The sequence below is a fragment of the Patiria miniata genome, unplaced genomic scaffold, assembly GCF_015706575.1.
Source record: "Patiria miniata isolate m_02_andy unplaced genomic scaffold, ASM1570657v1 HiC_scaffold_13, whole genome shotgun sequence".
NCBI classification, from domain to species: Eukaryota; Metazoa; Echinodermata; class Asteroidea; order Valvatida; family Asterinidae; genus Patiria; species Patiria miniata.
In genome coordinates this window covers 9,865,761-9,884,640 of record NW_024037051.1, presented here as the reverse complement: position 1 = coordinate 9,884,640, position 18,880 = coordinate 9,865,761, and the positions used below count along the sequence as shown (strand labels likewise).

At 38.7% G+C, this 18,880-nt stretch overlaps 1 protein-coding gene across 4 annotated transcripts in view; it reads left to right on the top strand.

Moving 5' to 3' along the window:
• Nucleotides 1–18,880, top strand: part of LOC119721224 (1-phosphatidylinositol 4,5-bisphosphate phosphodiesterase delta-4-like) — a 47,647-nt gene that overhangs the window by 15,631 nt on the left and 13,136 nt on the right. For 3 of the 4 annotated variants that reach the window (XM_038191190.1, XM_038191191.1, XM_038191193.1), the window contains 10 exons: nt 1,054–1,181; nt 8,502–8,568; nt 8,684–8,777; nt 9,701–9,818; nt 11,391–11,476; nt 12,268–12,388; nt 13,126–13,211; nt 13,791–13,873; nt 14,316–14,453; nt 16,214–16,234. In XM_038191190.1, coding sequence (XP_038047118.1) covers nt 1,054–1,181; nt 8,502–8,568; nt 8,684–8,777; nt 9,701–9,818; nt 11,391–11,476; nt 12,268–12,388; nt 13,126–13,211; nt 13,791–13,873; nt 14,316–14,453; nt 16,214–16,234 — 942 coding nt within the window. The remainder of the gene's footprint in view (nt 1–1,053; nt 1,182–8,501; nt 8,569–8,683; nt 8,778–9,700; nt 9,819–11,390; nt 11,477–12,267; nt 12,389–13,125; nt 13,212–13,790; nt 13,874–14,315; nt 14,454–16,213; nt 16,235–18,880) is intronic. The other variant, XM_038191192.1, reaches the window with a different exon arrangement.

Below are 18,880 nucleotides of genomic sequence, written 5' to 3'. Positions count from 1 at the left end.
TCCTCGGATGTCACCAAGTGTATAATGCTTATGAAATAATGTCAGTGAAGGGCATACATGTATAACTCAATCCTGAATGAATTCATGTGTTGACACTTCAAGGTAGCGCCAATTCTCCCCAAACTTTGAGTGTCGTTTCCATGATTTCTTTCTCCATCCTTAACAGCCCTACCCATTTCTGTGTTTTCCTACCCCTCACTCCAACCAACATTTCTACTTCACCTAAGTCTGGTTGTGTTTGCTTTTAGCAAATACTATCAACCTATTAACTTTGTCGACACAATTGCTGTGTAAACTTATACTTGGGCCAACCAATCCAAACATTCAAATGACTGCTAAAACTAGCTATATCAAGCTACATGAACAAGACTCGTTGTAGGCCACCAACGTGTTAGCAGCAATAAACCTCATCAGATGCACAAATTGTACCATTGCCAAAGATAAGAACCTCATCTCTCCAAGTTCAAAGTGAGGCCAACAAGTTTGACATGATATAGGACTGAGTGAAAATATTGACACATCCACTACCAAAGCTTGACAGTTTCACAGTAAACCCTAAAGATTGATGCTTTCTGTCAAAAACAGACACTTCTGGGTATCTGGTAGAAAATCCATTTTTGGGAGTTGTTAAAAAGTAGATTTCCCCCTTTACACTGGTGGTCATTGATGAAGCCAACTTTCCTTGGCCAAATAATGCCTATTTTGTTTTCGTGCAGACGTAAATACAGAAATTGCCTGATAAAAGTTTTAGGTTGTGCATTTTCTTGAATTGTTATAACTCTACAAATCATCCAACAACATTACCTTAAGAGGTAAAATTTCAATCAGAAACTTTGACAGGATATTTTAGACATATTGAAAAATTACAAATTTGTAAAAAACTGAAAGCCATGAAAAGGTCGCGCCCATGTTGTGTTTTTATATCTCCATTCAAGCTCTGCACAGAAGTTTCTGGTTTTTGAAAGGATGTTTAACGCATTTGTTTCTTTGATTTTGTATGCATACCTTTGAGCTCATTAGTTTGACATTTGACCTTTGCCAATTATATAACAGAAAGCCGATGTGCGGACGCATGAAGATGCCAAGGGCAAGACGGTCTCCAACGCTCTGGATGCCGAAGAGTTCATCAATTTCTACCGGATGGTCACCCGCAGACCGGAACTAGTCAAAGTCTTTCAAGAGTAAGAACAACTTTCTGTTTTGTTTCCTCCATTTAAAAAAATACCCGCTTCCCCTGCTCCTAACATCTCCTTTGTACATATGAGTTCAGTCTTGAGCCTGAATTGGAGGACCAAAGGTTCTCAGGTGATTTGAAAAATCAGAAATACGAATCCACTCTTGACATTCTCGATATTACTTTTAATATACTAATCCTTGATTCCCTTTATAGTGCCCAAAATGTTTCCATTTTTAAAGCCACAAATCCCTCCCAGAAAAAAAACAAAAAAATCTATAGATGGATGCATATTTTAAGGAAACAAACTCCAGTAGAAACTAACATGTTGCTTTAGTTTGAAAAAATATCGCTGTGTAACACCTGAAATAACTACTATGCTAATAACCATTTTCTTAATAGTAATATGTTCATGTGTCAGCTCTGTTTAATAATTAATGACACTTCACAGGGCTTTTCCAAGACATAACTTTATACCAAAACAGAAATATGGAATGCATATTATTGTGCTGCATTAGTTTTTCTTCCTTTAATAAAACTTGATTTAATGGACACAGAAATGTTGGCATCGGTATTATCAAAAGTAAAATGATCTCGAGATTTGGGTAGTTCAGAGTATATTCCAAATCATTTGTGGTCTCAAAAACTAATCAGTATCACCACATAGCACACAGAGCTGACACATACTGGGGGTATTGTTTGCACTATACTAACAACTTATTTTTCAATAAATTGATGCATCTAGACCAGGTAAACGACTATTTGGCAACTTGTAAGTACAAATTTCTGATCAAATTCATCAGAGGATTTCAAATAGTTTCACTTTATGCACAAATATACCCATTCCTGTGCTGTTGTACATTGTACGGAAGATCTTGCAATAGTGGGGAGCACAAAAATGCACGTGAAAAGTAGATGTACCCTTCTTTAAAACATATCAGTAGGCTGCACATTTTTACATTTTACTTGGTTTTCCCAAGACCTTATCTCCAAAGCCTTTTTTCTGGTCTGCACCAGACATGTGCCCCTTCCTTCACCACAACACTTCAGTAGAGAGCTGCACAAAGTTCAAATGTACAAAGGAATTGAGAGCATGTTTTTTTTTCAATCCAAAACCCTTTTAAATCCAAAACCCTTGTGTCAAGTCCGGTTCGTACTCGGCGCGATAGCAAACCCAAATGCGAATTTGTGACGCCCGCCAGATCAAGTTTTCGCGCTGCGAATTCGCAAAAGTCAAAAACATTTCAACTCCGGCGAATTTCGCAGCAGATGCTTGTGAGATCAACATCGCATTGCATTTGCATAAAGTACATGTATGAACCGGCCTCCAAACTTGGAAAAACAGCATTCCTGATCACAGAAACAACTCCAATGGTTAAGGATATGGTTGAAGCGTCCCATTTAGTGTCACAGCAAAGTGAGCTTTGTGACAGCAGTGATTCATGGTTAGGGCTTTTCATTTAATCTTGCCTTTTAAGGTCTAGTCCATTGACTGAGTACGTGTATGTGGGAGGATAGGCCATGAATGAAAGGGTGCATATAGCACCCACGGCTTCCGCAGGGAGATGGGCGGATAATTTGGGGGTTTCCTGCAAGACTTTGGTTGGGGAGCTGAAAAGTGGGTGGTGACGTCATGGGAGTAGAACTCATTGCTGAATGTACATGTACATGTATGCAGGGTTTGGCTTAGCATGTTATACTGGCAACAGGCTGAAATGAAAGGAATAGGTCGGACAAGATACTGCCTTTTAGCTGAGGTGTACTTTCAACTACTTTTCATGAGAATTAAGCACCTAAATATTTGTGATACAATGAGGATTTCATATGAGAATATCTTTTTACATGTACATATATTGAAAGTTTTGAGACGGGTCAAAACCTTTATTATATGAGCTTCTGGCTAATTTTAGTTACTTTTTTATATATTTATTAATTTTTTTTGGGGGGAGGGGGTATTTCTCTGCACCAAATTCTCAACATTTGGTAATGGTCACTAAATATTCCCATGGACAATCAGATTTACAAGTATAGCTTCGATGCTCCAAGAAAAAAAAGATAGTCTTTATTTTGTTGGCCAATGCTATTGTAGATGCCTTTTTTCCCATCATATTTCATAGCAATTCCTTTGCCAATTGAGGGGAAGGATCCAATCTTCTTAGTCTGTGGGGGTCTGTGTGGACAGGGCTTAGAGCTTGTAGTGTTTGCTTTTGTGCCTCGGTCACCGGACTGTGCCATTTATAGCAACAGGAACTCCCAATGAATCACCGGGTGTGTTTCATGTTACTGTTGTCAAAACAAGCCCACTACAGACCAGATGGGGGCGTGTCAGATTGTGGAAAAAATTGGACTGTGATTTTGTTGATGTTGTTTAACTTTGCGTTTTTTGTTAGTTGAGACAACTTGATGTGTCTCTTCTTGTATTTTTGCTACTAATTTTCTTCCAGAAATTTGTGTGAAGTTGGTCTTTGAATGTGCACCCATGTTCTCTCCAAGGGGACATTCAGAGGGAAACTTAGCTTGTCAGTTTGTTTGTAAACACCTTCAAACAAAAGTTTATCTTCAGACCTTGAAATTTTGAATAAAGTTCACTTAAGGATTTCTTAAATTTTGTGCCAATTTTGAATATAACCATCAGATATTCAGAGAATTTCCAAAAGATCTCATCTATAGAAATACCTCATAAATAACACCCCCCCCCCCCCCAATGAAAGAAAAGACTCCAATGTGAGCCTACTTCAGTCGTCCAAAGCTGTGTCAAGAATAACATTTCCACATGTCAGCCTATTTGTATATTGTCATTGTCATAACACTCAGCAATTCCTTACATTTCTAGGTCCTAATAAAGCTTCATATTACAGACACGTAATTTTATGGATGGTGACCATTGTAATATGAGAAAAACTCATCAGGAAAAAGTATTGAAGGTTTCTGAAGCTCATACGGCTCATCAGTTATCCCCCACTGACATCAATTGTCATTATTACAAGCTGCTACTACTGTCCAAGCAGATCTTGTTGATAGATGCTGTTGACTGCTTTAGGCAACTACTGGTATGATGCAAAAAATGTCAAAGGTTCTTTCGATAAAAAAAATTGGTTATAATTGTCTTATAAATTGTAACACAATTCAATGATAGATGTGCTCAGTTTATCTGATGGTAAAAGTAAAACGTGTTAATAAGTGAAAGTGACAATTTTCTTTCAGGCATCAAATTTGCAAAGCTGTCGGTTAAAACAAATGACTGATACAAAGACTTCTCTGAACTGCCTTTCATGACGATTGTTATTGCAGCTGAACCTCCTGTTATTAATAACATTTGACATTGGTAGTGTTTTTCATGGACGTCACATACACAAATTTTATGTGCATATCATTCAACCTCCACTCAATGCCTTTGTGTGTTGCATTCTCATTGTGTGATACATACATTTGTCATCCATAAAGAAAGTCAAACAACATCGAGGCTCTTCCCCTGAGCACAATCATGCCAGCCAATACTGTTTTATTACATGTAGTTCTGTCCAGTGATGGCGCATGACATGATGCACCCGTTATTAGTGTTTTGTACAGACCATTGCACATTTGCTTACAACAACTGCCAGGTTTGAAAGTAAAGCTCACTTATTGTTTCATGTAAGGCGATCGGGTTGGTGCAGTGGTTCTTCCCTTAATTTGCACCTTTGGTGACCCCGATTTGATTCTTGCCAGGGCCATTTTTTTTAATCCTGATTGCATGGGATTAACTTGCAAAATGCAATACCAGTACATTCAACATTGGGTTTTGCCCTTCACCAACATTTTTTAAGACACTGTATACTCAGTGTTGTCCCCAGTGATCCTGAGAAAAAAATCACTCGGGTGGGACTCAAACCCACGACCTCCTACTTACTAGTGCAGATGTCTTATCACTTGACCACCGAGCTTGCCGGGGTCAGCTGGCTGGTTCACCTCATATATTCCTTGTTTCCTCTAACTTCAGTCCTGAGAGAGAGTAATGCTTAAAGGGGCACAAGGTCCTGAAATCCTCGAAAATTTCATGTTTTGGATTGTTTACTTACCGATAGCCTATTTCAAACATCTGGTTGAAAGGAAACCAACCTAATGTCTTACCATTCCTGAGAAAAGACCCAAAAAAACCGCTTGTTTACATCGGAGGCGGAGCACGAATACATTTTTCGTGTTGTTCTCAGTGTACGATATAAACGTTGTGTGTCTCGGGAACAGCGGTGACCAATCACCAATGCAAAAATAGTGGTTTCTTCAATGTCCGCAAAAGACGAACACTTCACGAATGAAATCATAACTAGCATCCAAACAGCTCGAATTTATGGGGTCGCAAAAGTGGACCCCAAAATTCGTTCTCGCACGCAGAATACAGGAATTACACAAAAACGCCCAGTTTTGAAAGGATAGTTGTGTGGATGTTTAAATCCTACTTTTAAATGTTATTTCCAATTAAAATCATTTTGTTTAAAGCGCGTTTTGTAGCCCAATTGGGCTGTTCCAGGACCTAGTGTCCCTTTAATCACTGATCAGACTCTCAAGGACAAGAAGTAATACATGAATGGAACTGACGTAAAACATAAACAAATTGTGACTCCAGAAGTTGTAACTGGTCAGTATAACAATGACCTCCGCCATTGTCAGCTATATCCCAATGTTGCAGAATTTAAGATATCTGCTAAATTTACTGTTCACAAAAACTCATAAGTTTGACGTTTCCTAAATGTTGTTCTGAAAGCAAAGAAAGGTAGAGGAAAGAATACGTCTCGGTCCTCCATGAATTCCTGCCAAAAACTGAAGCAAATTAACTTTGTTATAAAAATGTTGGACTCAGGCTGATCCTCAAGTTTTTGGGAAATCCTTTGACATTAGCAAGAATCCAACATGGCTTCTACTTGAGTTTGGTGCTCTACGTGGGTAAAATCCAACCCTGGTCACTCAGGACCAGGATTGAGAGACTCTAACCGGATAGAAAATCCAAAAGCTATGGTCAACCAGTGTTTAAACTGGTTGACAACTTGTTTGTTTTTTATCTGACCTGGTTCCACTGGACTCTTGTTGATTTCAATATGAGTAGGCGATACATGTAAATACTGAAATTGCCTTTAAAAAGGACAGCAAAACTGCAGTCAATAGGCCTGTTTGTATTCTCAGCCTTCAAAACACGAATTTCTTTTGGGACCTTCTCTGCTTGACTGACCTGCAAGCAGTTAATGGCATCAGGCACTGTGTGATCTAGTCATGCTTGATAAACCATTGAGAAAAATTACTTTACTACCGGTAGATAAAGTGTGTAGGCTGGGGAATCCATGCGAAAACGTACTGAGAATGAATAGGGGCTGGGTATTCAAAGTATGCCAACAATTTAGGAATTCTAAATGGGTTTGTTTTTTTCCCCTTGGTTTATTTAGTGGCATTGACTTCACAGTGCTACATATTAAATCATAACACTTTTTGTTAATTAATTGTACTGAAATAATTTTGAAAGATTCACAAGTCATAAGAGTTAAATTCTTCTCAAAAATCTAATAGGCCATCAGCCTGGAGGTTTGGCCAGTATCAGATCAGGGCATAAATGATTATAGTGCGCATGCGCAAGGTATACCGCCCCTAGAGTGGTAACAAGCATTTTGATGGACATTTTGAAAAAAAGGGTGATAACACCCAAAAAGCTGCCACCGCTGCAATGCTATCACATATTTTACAACTCTTGAGGTGTATACCTTGCCAAAAATCACTATGACGATTATTCCCCTCATTTGATACCGGTGGCCAACACGCTGAATTCATTCATCATATTTGGCAGGTGAAGCATACCGGTATGACCAATGGATCCTTAACAGCTACAAATGATTGTAATTATGTGTGCACGCCTGTGTATTACACTGCCCCACACCTGGTTATCATACATGTATGTGTAAAATGTTCTGCTTTCATTTACCACATTTCAAACAAATGGAAACTTCAATTTGATCCTCTCCAAAGTCTAAACAGGTTCTGCACTTGTTGCATCCTTAAGCGTAACCATGATGTAATTTTATTAATTACATTTTTTTTATTACATTACATTTATTTCTTGTTTATCCTGGAGAGACCTTTCAGTGGAACACTGTTTTTCAAAGGTGCCCAGCAGTTACAACAAGCATACAATGGTATAAAAATAGAACAGGCATTAAAAACATTACAAAGATATAATTAAGAAGATTGATATGCAGTACAATGAGACAAGATTAATCATGGTTGTTACATTCGCAGTAAAAAGACAAAAACAAGACATACATGTACCATATAATATTAAACTGTCAGGTTCATGTAGAGGCGCTTAAAACTGGCAAGAGTGGGAGGCAACGGATGTTTAAGTGTCGCAGGGAGGTTATTAAAAGAATGAACTCCACAAGACCCAAATTTACGTTTTCCTGAGTTAGATTTGGATAACGAAGGAACTAGATTACCTTGTCATGTAATGACTTGAAGCTCAGTTGTCATCTTATAACTTTCATTTCATCTATGACATGTACCGGCAATGACAGTATCATGTATTTACACACGGTTTGCCTCCAGATTTCAATCGTCAACCCTGCTTGTACTATAGTTAACAGACACACAGGGTGCAGGATCTGAAATGTACCCAAGTTAGTTTCTGAGGTATGGAAAACATGCAGCCTACACAGCACTACTGTTCATGCACTCAACTCACCCTACCAAGCACTCATACATGTACTTTTTGCTAAAAAGACACAATGTAGGCCTACATACATGTGCACTGTGTTCCCAACACAATATCGTTCTTGTGTGTACATGTATATGTACATGTATACATGTACTTAAGGTACAAATGTAGTTGTCACTTTTTCAAAGCACTGATGGACATGTAGCTCAAAAGTGATATTTTAATGCAACATTTTTCTTATTACAAGCAGGGAAGGGAGTGAAAGTGTACTTTCTTTCTTTTTCTGGTGAACAATGAATATTCATAGGCTGGTGTTTTTGGGGCCCAGTGGACCAGCAGGGAAGTCCAACTAGTGCACATAGTGGCCATCCTATGGTAAAAATGAATGAGGAAGGAAAAAAGGAACGATGAACTTTAATGCCATTCTATTGCATTTCTGCACTGGGTCATTCTGTGGTATGAAATTTGACAAATGCAGGCAAGCACATAATATACAACATGGTTTGTGGGGAAATAGTGAAAACTAATGCCCCCGGGGTGTTGGATGATTGGGACTATCTCCCAAGGCGAAGCTGTCCACACACAGTGTCAGCAATTAGCCAAGAAGTAATGCATTAACACCCTTTCACTTCATTATTTCTTGTGCTTGGTTAGGTACTCAGGGGAGGATGACTACTGGACCTTGGAAGAGTTTGTGGAGTTCATGCATGAAGAAATGAAGGTATGTCCTAGTGGAAACTGGGGGTAATGCATGCACAATATCATGGCACTTTTTACCATCAGCTAAAATTCCCTTTCTGTTATCCTTCTTTTTCTGATGCTTCCAATTTTTCCAGCGATTTCAAATCAAAGCCCCATGGTGCAAGGAAATCATCGAGAAGTATGAGCCGTCGGACGATTGCCGCAAGCGTAACATTCTCAGCTTTGATGGTTTGTATTTTTGCTGGTTAATTGTCCCCTCCAATCCATAAAGACACTTAGAACAATTGTAGACACAGGTCTTTCTTGGAACATTGGATTGGTGTACATTGCATGACTCCAGATTTTTCTTCAATGATTTTATGGTGTTTGTTTTCAGTAGTGTTTACTGAATTACCATTGTTTTAGTAAAGTCTTGCATGTAGCACTTTCAAAATCTAGGACATGAAAACCCAATTCGAAAGCTTTCTTTTAGTACAAGAAGCATTCAAATCACTCATGTACTTTTCAAGTTACGGAATTTTAAACACAACCACCGTTTTAAATCACATAGGGATCACATAGGGATGTGTGTGAATTGTTTTCATTTTGCTGAAAGAACGCACACCTTTTTTGTGATCCGTGGACAGAACCTTAAAACGGTGGTTGACAATGACACCCCTTCCCCCAGCCCCTCCCCCCCCCCCCAAAAAAATGTATTTTAAAATGGGTATGTTTGGAACTATTGCAGGTTTGTTTGTCCACTTTCGTTGGTTTCTTTGTCTTTATCAAAGCAGTACTGTGTGCAATCTTAGATGAAACTGTTGGACGGCCTCCTTTTTTGTAGGTGTGATCAGCATTTTTCCTCAGTTAAAATTAATCGCTGAATAGCAGTTTTCACTCAGAGCAGCTAAATTAAAATCTATCAACTCATTTCAGTTCTACTTGCAATGTGGCTGTATAATGTGGCCAGGTCAACTAAATCACCTATCCAATGTGGCCACTTTTTGTTAACTTTCATCACGTCATGCGTTTACGGTTGTAGAATCAATTGAAGATTTGGAGGCTGTTTTCCAACAGTTTTTGTCTGAGACCTCAGTATAGTCTGGTGCCTTGCCACTATTTGCACACCACTTTCCCCCGTTTCCCTCACACTCTTCTGTGCACACACGCAGGGTTCCAGTTGTTCATGAAGGGTGCCAATGGTTTGCTCTTCAACCCGTTTCACAGCACCGTCTACCAGGACATGAAACAGCCGTTCTGTCATTACTTCATCAACTCCTCGCACAACACGTGAGCATGCATGATCTTGACAAATAGGCTTTCCACCTTATTAAGTTGCAAAGATATATCGATGCTGTAGTCGAGTCTATCACAAGTCCATCGCAAGTCATAAGTAAATCGCAAGTCCTGTCATAAGTAAATCACAAGTCGCTTCACAAGTAACAGTGGGTGAAAAAAAAAGGAAAGAAAGAATGCCTTTATCCCAGTTCATTTGAAGAGCTTGTGGCGTGACTCGAGACTGAAGGAGTTGTGATGGACTCGTGATGGACTCGTGATGGACTCGTGATGGACTCGACTTCTACATTGCAGTATACACGGCCCAATTTCATAGCGCTGTTTAACAGTTAGCAGAAAAGTTGTGCTTACTATAGCAGAAAATCATGCTGCTGCTTAAAGATATACCGGTAGTCCATCATTTGTAATTTGGGCATTTTGTTCATTTGAAGCAACAAAAGTGCCCAAGATCTAAAGAAGGGTGCTGAACAACTAACCTGATGAAGTTTCAGCTCAGCTTTAGCTGTATATTTCGAGAAAAACAACATTCTAGGATCTCGATTTCAAATCAGAAGTTGCTGAATCATGTTTTGAATTGGGCCTGAATTCAGCGTCGGAGACACGTTCTCACTGAGCCGAATGCAGCTACGCGATGTCACGCACTGATCCGATGAATTATAGCAACCGCGTGTGCGTCGTGCCAATGCTTGCGCGCGCTTCGCCGAATAACAAAACGAACTACTAATTTGAATTTCCTACAGTGCTTCTTAAGAAGCACTGTTGGAAAGGCCTTCTTTTGTTGATTTCTTCAAAATTACGGCTTGCCAGAAGAATTATTTCACAGGGAGTTTAGTCCCCTTACTATCTTTCAACCAAGTATGTTTTTCAACAATAAATACGCCAGTTACTTTTTGGATAGCTGCAAATGATTGACTCTGGCTTTAACAGTTAGCAGAAAAGTTGTGCTTACTATAGCAGAAAATCAAGCTGCTGCTTAAGCACTATGTCATGGCGGGAACGTGCTAACGGTTGCACACATACGTCATTGTTACGTGACTGATTTAAGCAACTTTTTCCTCTGGGTTAAGCTTGCTTTTGCTATGCTTACTGTTTGCGGTCTCCATGAAATAGATGGAGGCTCGGTAAGCACAAAATGGGCTGTTAGTGTTAAGCAGCGCTATGATATTGGGCCCAGGTTGTAGTGTACATGAACATGTACCTCAGAACCTAGCAGCAAAGTGTTTCACATTATTCCCCACATCTGGGAGGATGGCAAAAAAATAGTTGTCTGAATTTTGTTTATTCATTTAGTTTTTATTCTTTTATAATGTAGGGTTTTTTATTCTCAAATGCTTAATGAAGAATCACGGTAAAAACTTGATCGTACCTGAAATTAAAGGTGTCTTTTTTTTTTGTACATTTGTATAAAATGCTGCATGAAGGAAATTTTTGCAAAGTGCACATTTCCCTTTCAAATTCTTTTGGGACCTGAAACGGGTTTTATTCTTCATGAAACGGCAGTAGGATACCTCACCCACATTGGATGATTTTGTGTTGCTATTGTTGTTTTATCCTATCTACTCACAGCTATTTGATGAAGGATCAGCTACGAGGGCCTAGCAGCACTGAGGCATATGTGCGAGCTTTGCAGAGAGGCTGTAGATGTGTGGAGTGTAAGTATAGCAGTGACTCATCAAAATGGCAGATGGAGTTTAATGCTTCCAAATGCTACTGTATGCATGTAACACATAAGAAGTCACCCCTCAGTCGAGTTTCACAACCAACCGTTTCTTTCAGAACCACACATCTTCGCAAAAGAGATTCTTTCACATGATGTTACAGCAAACCCTCACTAGTCCTGTGATTATTTAAGATGGAAAAGTTCTTTTCTACCAAGGCAATGTATGTTTTTTTTTTATAATTCCTTGTACAGTTTAAAGGGAATGTACATCATTGGCTTTTGCTGTAATTTTCAGAAATGAACTAATCGAGGGGTTAGTATAATAGATCAAATATTGTTACTCTGACATGTTTGAAGTTTTTTGTTCGAAAATGCTGGAAAAACCAAGAAAAACAAAAATGTTCAAGTTGTTTGGTTCCCTGTCTCCACTAAAGATGAAATGGATCAATTTATAGATGCCGGAAAATTGTAAGGTAAGGGAACCAGTCTAGCTGGCCTGCACCTGTTCATGAACATGTAACCAATAGAAAACAAAATTAGAACTGAAAAAAAAAAATTGGTAAATATGGAGCAGTAGTTGAAAACTAGTTAGGTTTTTCCAACGGTGGTCGGCTGACCACCGTTGGAAATTAATACAACAATACAAGTTTTCTTCAAAAAGACTTCAGAATTTGGTAGTTTTGTTTTTCGACGTTTGCAAATGTTGTATATTCTCTTTAAGTTATTATAGAAATATATAATCATGCACCTTGCCTGATGGATTTTTTCTGGTGATTTTTGTAGTGGATTGTTGGGATGGTTCCGACAAGGAGCCTGTTGTCTACCACGGTCACACACTCACCTCCAAGATCAAGTTCAAGGATGCAATGGAGGCCATTGGAAAATACGCCTTCGCAACGTCAGAGTAAGCGCATTCTGTAATGTCCACTGTGTATCGAAACATGATTAAAACTTCAAGAATAACAAAAGTCTTGATTAAAGATGCACACTTCATGCTCTTCAAGCAATGGATTTGGATTTTCCCTCCTGATGAATTTTTAAATTGTATGTTTCGTTTTAACAAAAACAAAAAATACTTCTTTATTCTGATTTTGGGCTTCTGAAACCATCTGAAAAAGGGTTTTCATTTTATACACACGGTCAGTGTTGCATCCTATTTTCAAGTTCCATGAATTTAACATAAAAGAAACATTTTACTATGGCCAAGTGAGACAAAGCACCATAAAATGAACTGAAACTACTTGAGAATTTATTCTTCTCATAAATAAGATTTTTAGATACTGATTATCGACAAGACCTCAAAAGCAACATTTTTATATGCGTTTTAACTCTGTTTCTGACATTTTTGAAAGAGTGTTTGAAAGTTAGAATCTTACTTGAGCTCATAAATAATAGGCGACATATTACCTCAGTATGAACATTAGTTCAGAATTATGAGTTATTGTATTATTTTTTTTGGGAAATTTAGCACTTTGCACAAGTTCAGACAAAAAAACATGTTTACCACTTTTTTCGTAATCGTCATCTGTCGATATACACGTATGTTGATTTTAAGGTAATTAATTTTGGGCAAATTTTGCCCTTTTTGCACCAAGTTAACAACCGATTGTGTACTGCGTTTATTTCCCTTCTTCCTGCTAGGTACCCATTGATATTATCCTTGGAGAATCACTGTAGCATCGAGCAGCAGAAGGTCATGGCACACCACATCAAGGCAACGTTTGGCGGTATCCTTGAAAATACCAACCACAAACAGGACACAGCTTCCTGAAAATACCAGCGCTATTCCACACCCTGCATAAAATCAAATCACTCAATGTTATGAAAAATAATTTCATTTTTTGAGAAATCTGTGCTCTTCAGAGTTTTAGTTTAATCAAAGATTTGTAATAATGATCATTAATATTCCACACTTTTGAAGAGTGCATTTCCTACAGATATTTAGTTCTGAAAAGAACTTGTCCTGCTTATTATCAACTTTCACAGAGTAGTTTTTGTTCTGATAAGAACAGTCCTGCTTTAAGTTCTAAAAGAACTTGTCTTTGGTCTCAACGTTTCGACTAGCCTGCCCTAGTCATCGTCAGGAGACGTCAGGGATGTACGCATGCGCATAAGCCCAAATTCCTTGCCAACGGGTGCAATACGCTTACCGTAAGCACATAATTTCCTGCTATAGTAAGCAGGGATTTTTCGCTAACTGTAAACAGAGCCAAGAAATTGGGCCCAGGCCTTTTATGGTTAATGAGAAAATTTATACCAAAAAGGATGTATTCAATTATAGTGTTCCTTGACTGTAGATTAACCAGATAAGATTTACATGAAGGATATCACATCGGAGCAGACAGTTCTGCCTTCTCCTGAGGACCTGAAGGGGAAAGTACTCGTCAAGGTACAAAACCTGGGGAAAATTTATCGAAAATGATGTCTACGTCTAAACGTCTTTAAAAAAAAAAAATCTCACTGGATGTTTCAGTCAAAGCATTTGGAAATTTTGGGTACAATCCATGTGTGTGTCTGTTTAGATTTTAGTTTTTTAACAACTTTTGCATGTGCATTGAATATTGGCACCATTTTTACAAGGAAATAGATATAGTATGGTACTGGAAATAAATATCCATCTCCTCCATCATCTAGTAAAAGTTGAAACCTTTAATGAAATTTGTGTAACAATTTCAACAAGATTTCAGTTTACAAACTCATGAAGGGTTAGCACTAAAAAACAAAAAACCCTGATGATATCTGGAAAAAAATGTGTAGGTTGGCCTATGTATGGGTTGAAGGGTGAATGACAAGTTAAACTTTGTAAGTGTTTTGTTTTCTACGTCTGACAGAACAAGAAGCTACCGGCACCGGCTGCGGCTGAGACTACTCAAGAAGATGACGGCGATGTGAGTGATGAGGATGAAGCGGCCGAGTTGGAATCCAACGATCCGGAATTCCAAGAAGAACTGGCTAAAAAGGACAAGAAGGTTGGAATGCTTCTTTCAATTTCTCCATTTTAACTTGAATTCATGAATACCTTATACAGTTTATTCATTCCTATTGGTCGAGAGCCCGTCACGTGGCCGGTCTTAAATGGATGATAAAGACACGGCTAGCTGGTCTTAAACACTTTTCCAGTGTCACATGAAATTTGGACTCCCATGAAATCCGGTGCCTTTTAACGTTTCATCGGTTGAACGTTCACATTCCTCACCTGGGCATGCACAATTCTACCAGTGAATCAGTATTAATGGTCCAAAATTCAAACCACACCAGCCCAGCTGCGTTTTGTGCGACATCGCGCAGTACGCGCGACACGCACGCCAATGTCCTTATAAGGTAACGAGTTGTAGAGGGTCATCCTATATTATTGTCAGAGGGGTGTTTCATCAACCATGAAGAAAAATTGTTGAACAAAATGGTTGGCAACGTCTAGTTTTTGACTTGTTTGAATTTTGGACCGAAAAGATTTGTTACTTTGACCGAAAAGGTATTTATGAATGGGAATAAATATGTGTTTGGTCGGTTTTAAACACTCTGTTTAAGACTGGTTGGAGTCTGGAGTGCTGATAATTACCCTCAGCTTTGCCTCGGGTAATTATCACCCATCCAGACTCCAACTGGTCTTAAACAGAGTGTTTAATACCGACCAAACACACGTTTATTCCCTTATTAAACAATTCTTAGGTTGAATAAAGAAATTGGCCAGAGTGGGATATCAGCCTGTGGCCTCCAGATCACGGGAAACAATATTCCGAAATTTGCAGTTTCATTTTCCAATTTCTTTGTTCAGTATAATAATCCGGTACTCACCTAGTCAGTTTCCTGTTTTGGTTTAGATGATAAATCACATTTTCCAATTAAATAGTTACAAAGTTTGTTTTCGATGTAAGTTGTCTCAACATGAGCTTACTGTCATTCACAGATAACCCCTTTCCCATCTTTTACACTTTTTAAAACTTGTTTCTTATTTCTAAGTAATCTATTCCACTAACCAAAATAATTTGTCAGAATTAATATCAACGGCAAAGATATCTGTGAGGGAGGCTAAATGATACCAATCTTAAGGACAGTACAATTGCTGTGAAAAAATTAATTTTATTGCAGTGTTTGTTACATATTTTTATGCCCCACCGACGAAGCCGAAGGGGCATACTGTTTCTGCCTTGTTTTTTCTTTCGAGCCGTTTTCCACAGTTTTTGTGTAAGGATCTTATCACTTTTCCATTCTAAAAGGCGGAATGCTCTTCACTACCACCAAGTATTAGACATCCCCCAAACCTTTCTAATGAAATAACACACTGGAGTAAATGTTTCAAAATTTAATCATTATAAGATGGAATTTTTTGCGCCGGGGTGATATAAATCAAAACCTAATTTGATTTATATCACCCCGGCGCAAAAATTCCATCTTATAATAGTTTATGTGGTACCCGCTGCTATGTACATCAGATTCGAACCGGCCAATCGATCCTGCTAGCTCGGTGGTCGAGTGGCAAGACATCTGCACTAGAAAGCAGGAGGTCGTGGGTTCGAGTCCCACCCGAGTGATTTTTCCAACTTTCACTCGGGAGGTAACACACTGAGTATACAGTGTTTAAACGTCGGTGAAGGGCAAAACCTAATTTGATTCAAAGTTTAATCATACTTTACCTTTTAATGTTTAACACCTGTGTTCTGTTTTTGTTTTAATCCAACTTCCCTGCACTGGCACCGTCCATCCACACCTACTTCACTTTGTCTTACAGAGCTCTAAGAAGGAAGGGCAGGTTTGTTCACTTTCTCACTCACTTTCTAAAATTTTTCTTTTAATTTTCATGCCACTATTAACATTGAAAATAATCGCTTATAACATTCAGGTGTTATGAGACTGGGGCTGCATTTCATTTGTGCCAAAATGTCCAGCATTTGCAACCAATTTTCCCTTTTTTAGAAAAATGTTCCCTTTTTTAGAACATGACCCATTTTTTATTTAACAACGTCTTTGACGGACATTCTACTTATATTTTTTGCTTAATATTTTCATGATTTGATATCTGCAAAAATGTTTTTAAAAAATGTACAAAATTGTGAAAAATGGTAAGCAATGCTGAAGGCTGTTACATCCTTTTTAAGGGAAAAATTCAACCAAAACGACAGGCAAGCAGCAAATTCGCGCGTTAGTCAAGTAGTGGTTGATTTGTGATATAACGTATGCTTGCGCACTAAAGCAACGCGCAAACGTGCTAAAGTTGCAGTTTCGCCAAAATTGTCTAACATGGCAGAAGTATTTATTAACATGCATTTCTTCACTTTCGCTCTTCTCAAGACTTACAATTGTAAGCACAGTTTGCTGTGGATCTATGTTAATTTGTTAAGTTTGACTTACTTCGAGTGCTTGCATTCCAAGTTAGAGCATGTGCATCTTGCGAGTTGTTCATTTTCAGAATTGTCAACTGCTTATGAATATTCATGTTTTGTTTTATGATTAATATAAAACCTGCTTATTTGCATGCGTTAACATTTTCCTGTCTTGCTTTCTTCTTGATAACGCAAGCCAAGTCAGAACAAAGACCGATTATCCCAATTGATGGATTTTATATCCACCAATGATCCTTCCGTATCCCGTATTGAGGTAACGTCTTTAGTTGGTTTTGCCTCCCACGTTTTGCCTCCAACGTTTTGCACTTGTAGTGTAATGTAACTGTCTGTTTCATAGTTGTAGTGTATGGCACCTCTGTAGTACTTCTTTTGCTTTTAGACGGTCTAGTTTTTTTTTGTCGTCGTGGTCAGGCTGCCTTTTGACGAAATGTTTGATAGCAGAAATGTTGTCTTACATATCTCGTGGAGTGCTATGACCTTGTGGTCTGGAGCATCAAGTAAAGATCTGTGGGTTCTGCAGGTTGTGGGTTCGAGTCCGGCCTGGGGTTATGGCGTGTGTGTGCCCTTGGGCGAGGCACTTTGTCACTCATTGCTTCTCCCCACCCAGGAGTAAATGGGTACCTGTGAGGACAGAGATGGTTACTTAATTTTGGCTGCCTCTTACCAAAATGGCAGCATCAAGTTTTTTACTCCCCAGGGAGATGAGATGGTCTGCTGATTGTTTTATGGGCCCACTGAGCAGGGGTAATAGTGATGTAACGCCTCCAGCACAACTAGGGGTACCGGTAGATATGTGCACTTCATGAGTATTATGTACTATCATATCACAGGTCACAACAAGCAAATATTTAGTTTTGCACACAGAGTATGCTTGCTACTTCATTTAAGCTATTTCAGTTATCTATACCTGCTCAGTGTTCACTCGGCTGTGATTACTTATAATACAAAAATCCATAAAATGCACATTTCATCCAACAGCAGTAAATAGTATGCTCAGCACAATCAACATATGGCGTATTTGTAAACACTTGTCTGCGACAATGCCACACGACAAAGTCGTCGTGACAAAATCGCGTATGTGTAAATAGGCCTTGAGAAAAGACTTCCGTGTATTTTTTTGCTGATAGGTATTCAATTGTCCATGTTAGTGTGTGACTGTGCAGAGTATTCCTTGTGTACAGAGATAATTGTGCCACTAGTTACAATCAAATGGGCTCCGTGCACAAATACGCCCTCAACGGCAAGAAAAGGAGAGTTGGGGGAGACCACTTTGGCTTTGTGCATGTTCAGAATAAAATAAGCCGTACGTACTTTTCGCTATACAGTAGAACACCGCTATAATGAACACGATGGGGCCCATTAAACATGATCCTTATAGTGGTCGTTCGTTATTCGTTTTGGGATTGGGGGAAAGTTTATGATTGGTTGTTTTTGACCTTTTTTTTTTGAGAATGAGAACCCAAAGGGTGTCAGTTGGGTCAATACTGTCAAAGAGGCAGACGTTCCACGGGTTCTGTACTTGGACCCGTTTTGTTCTCCTTGTATATGGATCCACTCGAGGACATTATCACCCGTCATGGTCTAAACTCTGTTATATTGTTGATGCACCTGATCGTGGCGAGGCCCCCAACGTGGCGCACTTTGATTTTTCGCCTGTAGCGCCTACATGTAGCTAGAGCAAAAGTTTTAACTGAAATTTCACAGAAAGTGACATTTCATCAAGTTCTAAACACTCTCGTTCATAAATCGCGAGTTTATTTACCCGTTACAAAGTTAGAAGAAAAACTCATTTTGGCGTGATTTTTCGGTTTTATTTTCAAGTGCAATGTGAACCCTTGAAAAATGCCCCGAAAAAATAAGAAAACAATTTTCTGACAAACATCTGGCTGGGTATGTAAGTAGAGATAATAATGATTTATCAGAATTTATCAAGTTAACAGAAATTCTTAAATGTTAATTTGGAATTTTCCGAGATTTATTTAAGTGCGCCATGTTAGGGAACACTCTGCGAATTTGTGCCCAATTTCCGGACGCCACCGTTTTTGAATTTCGGA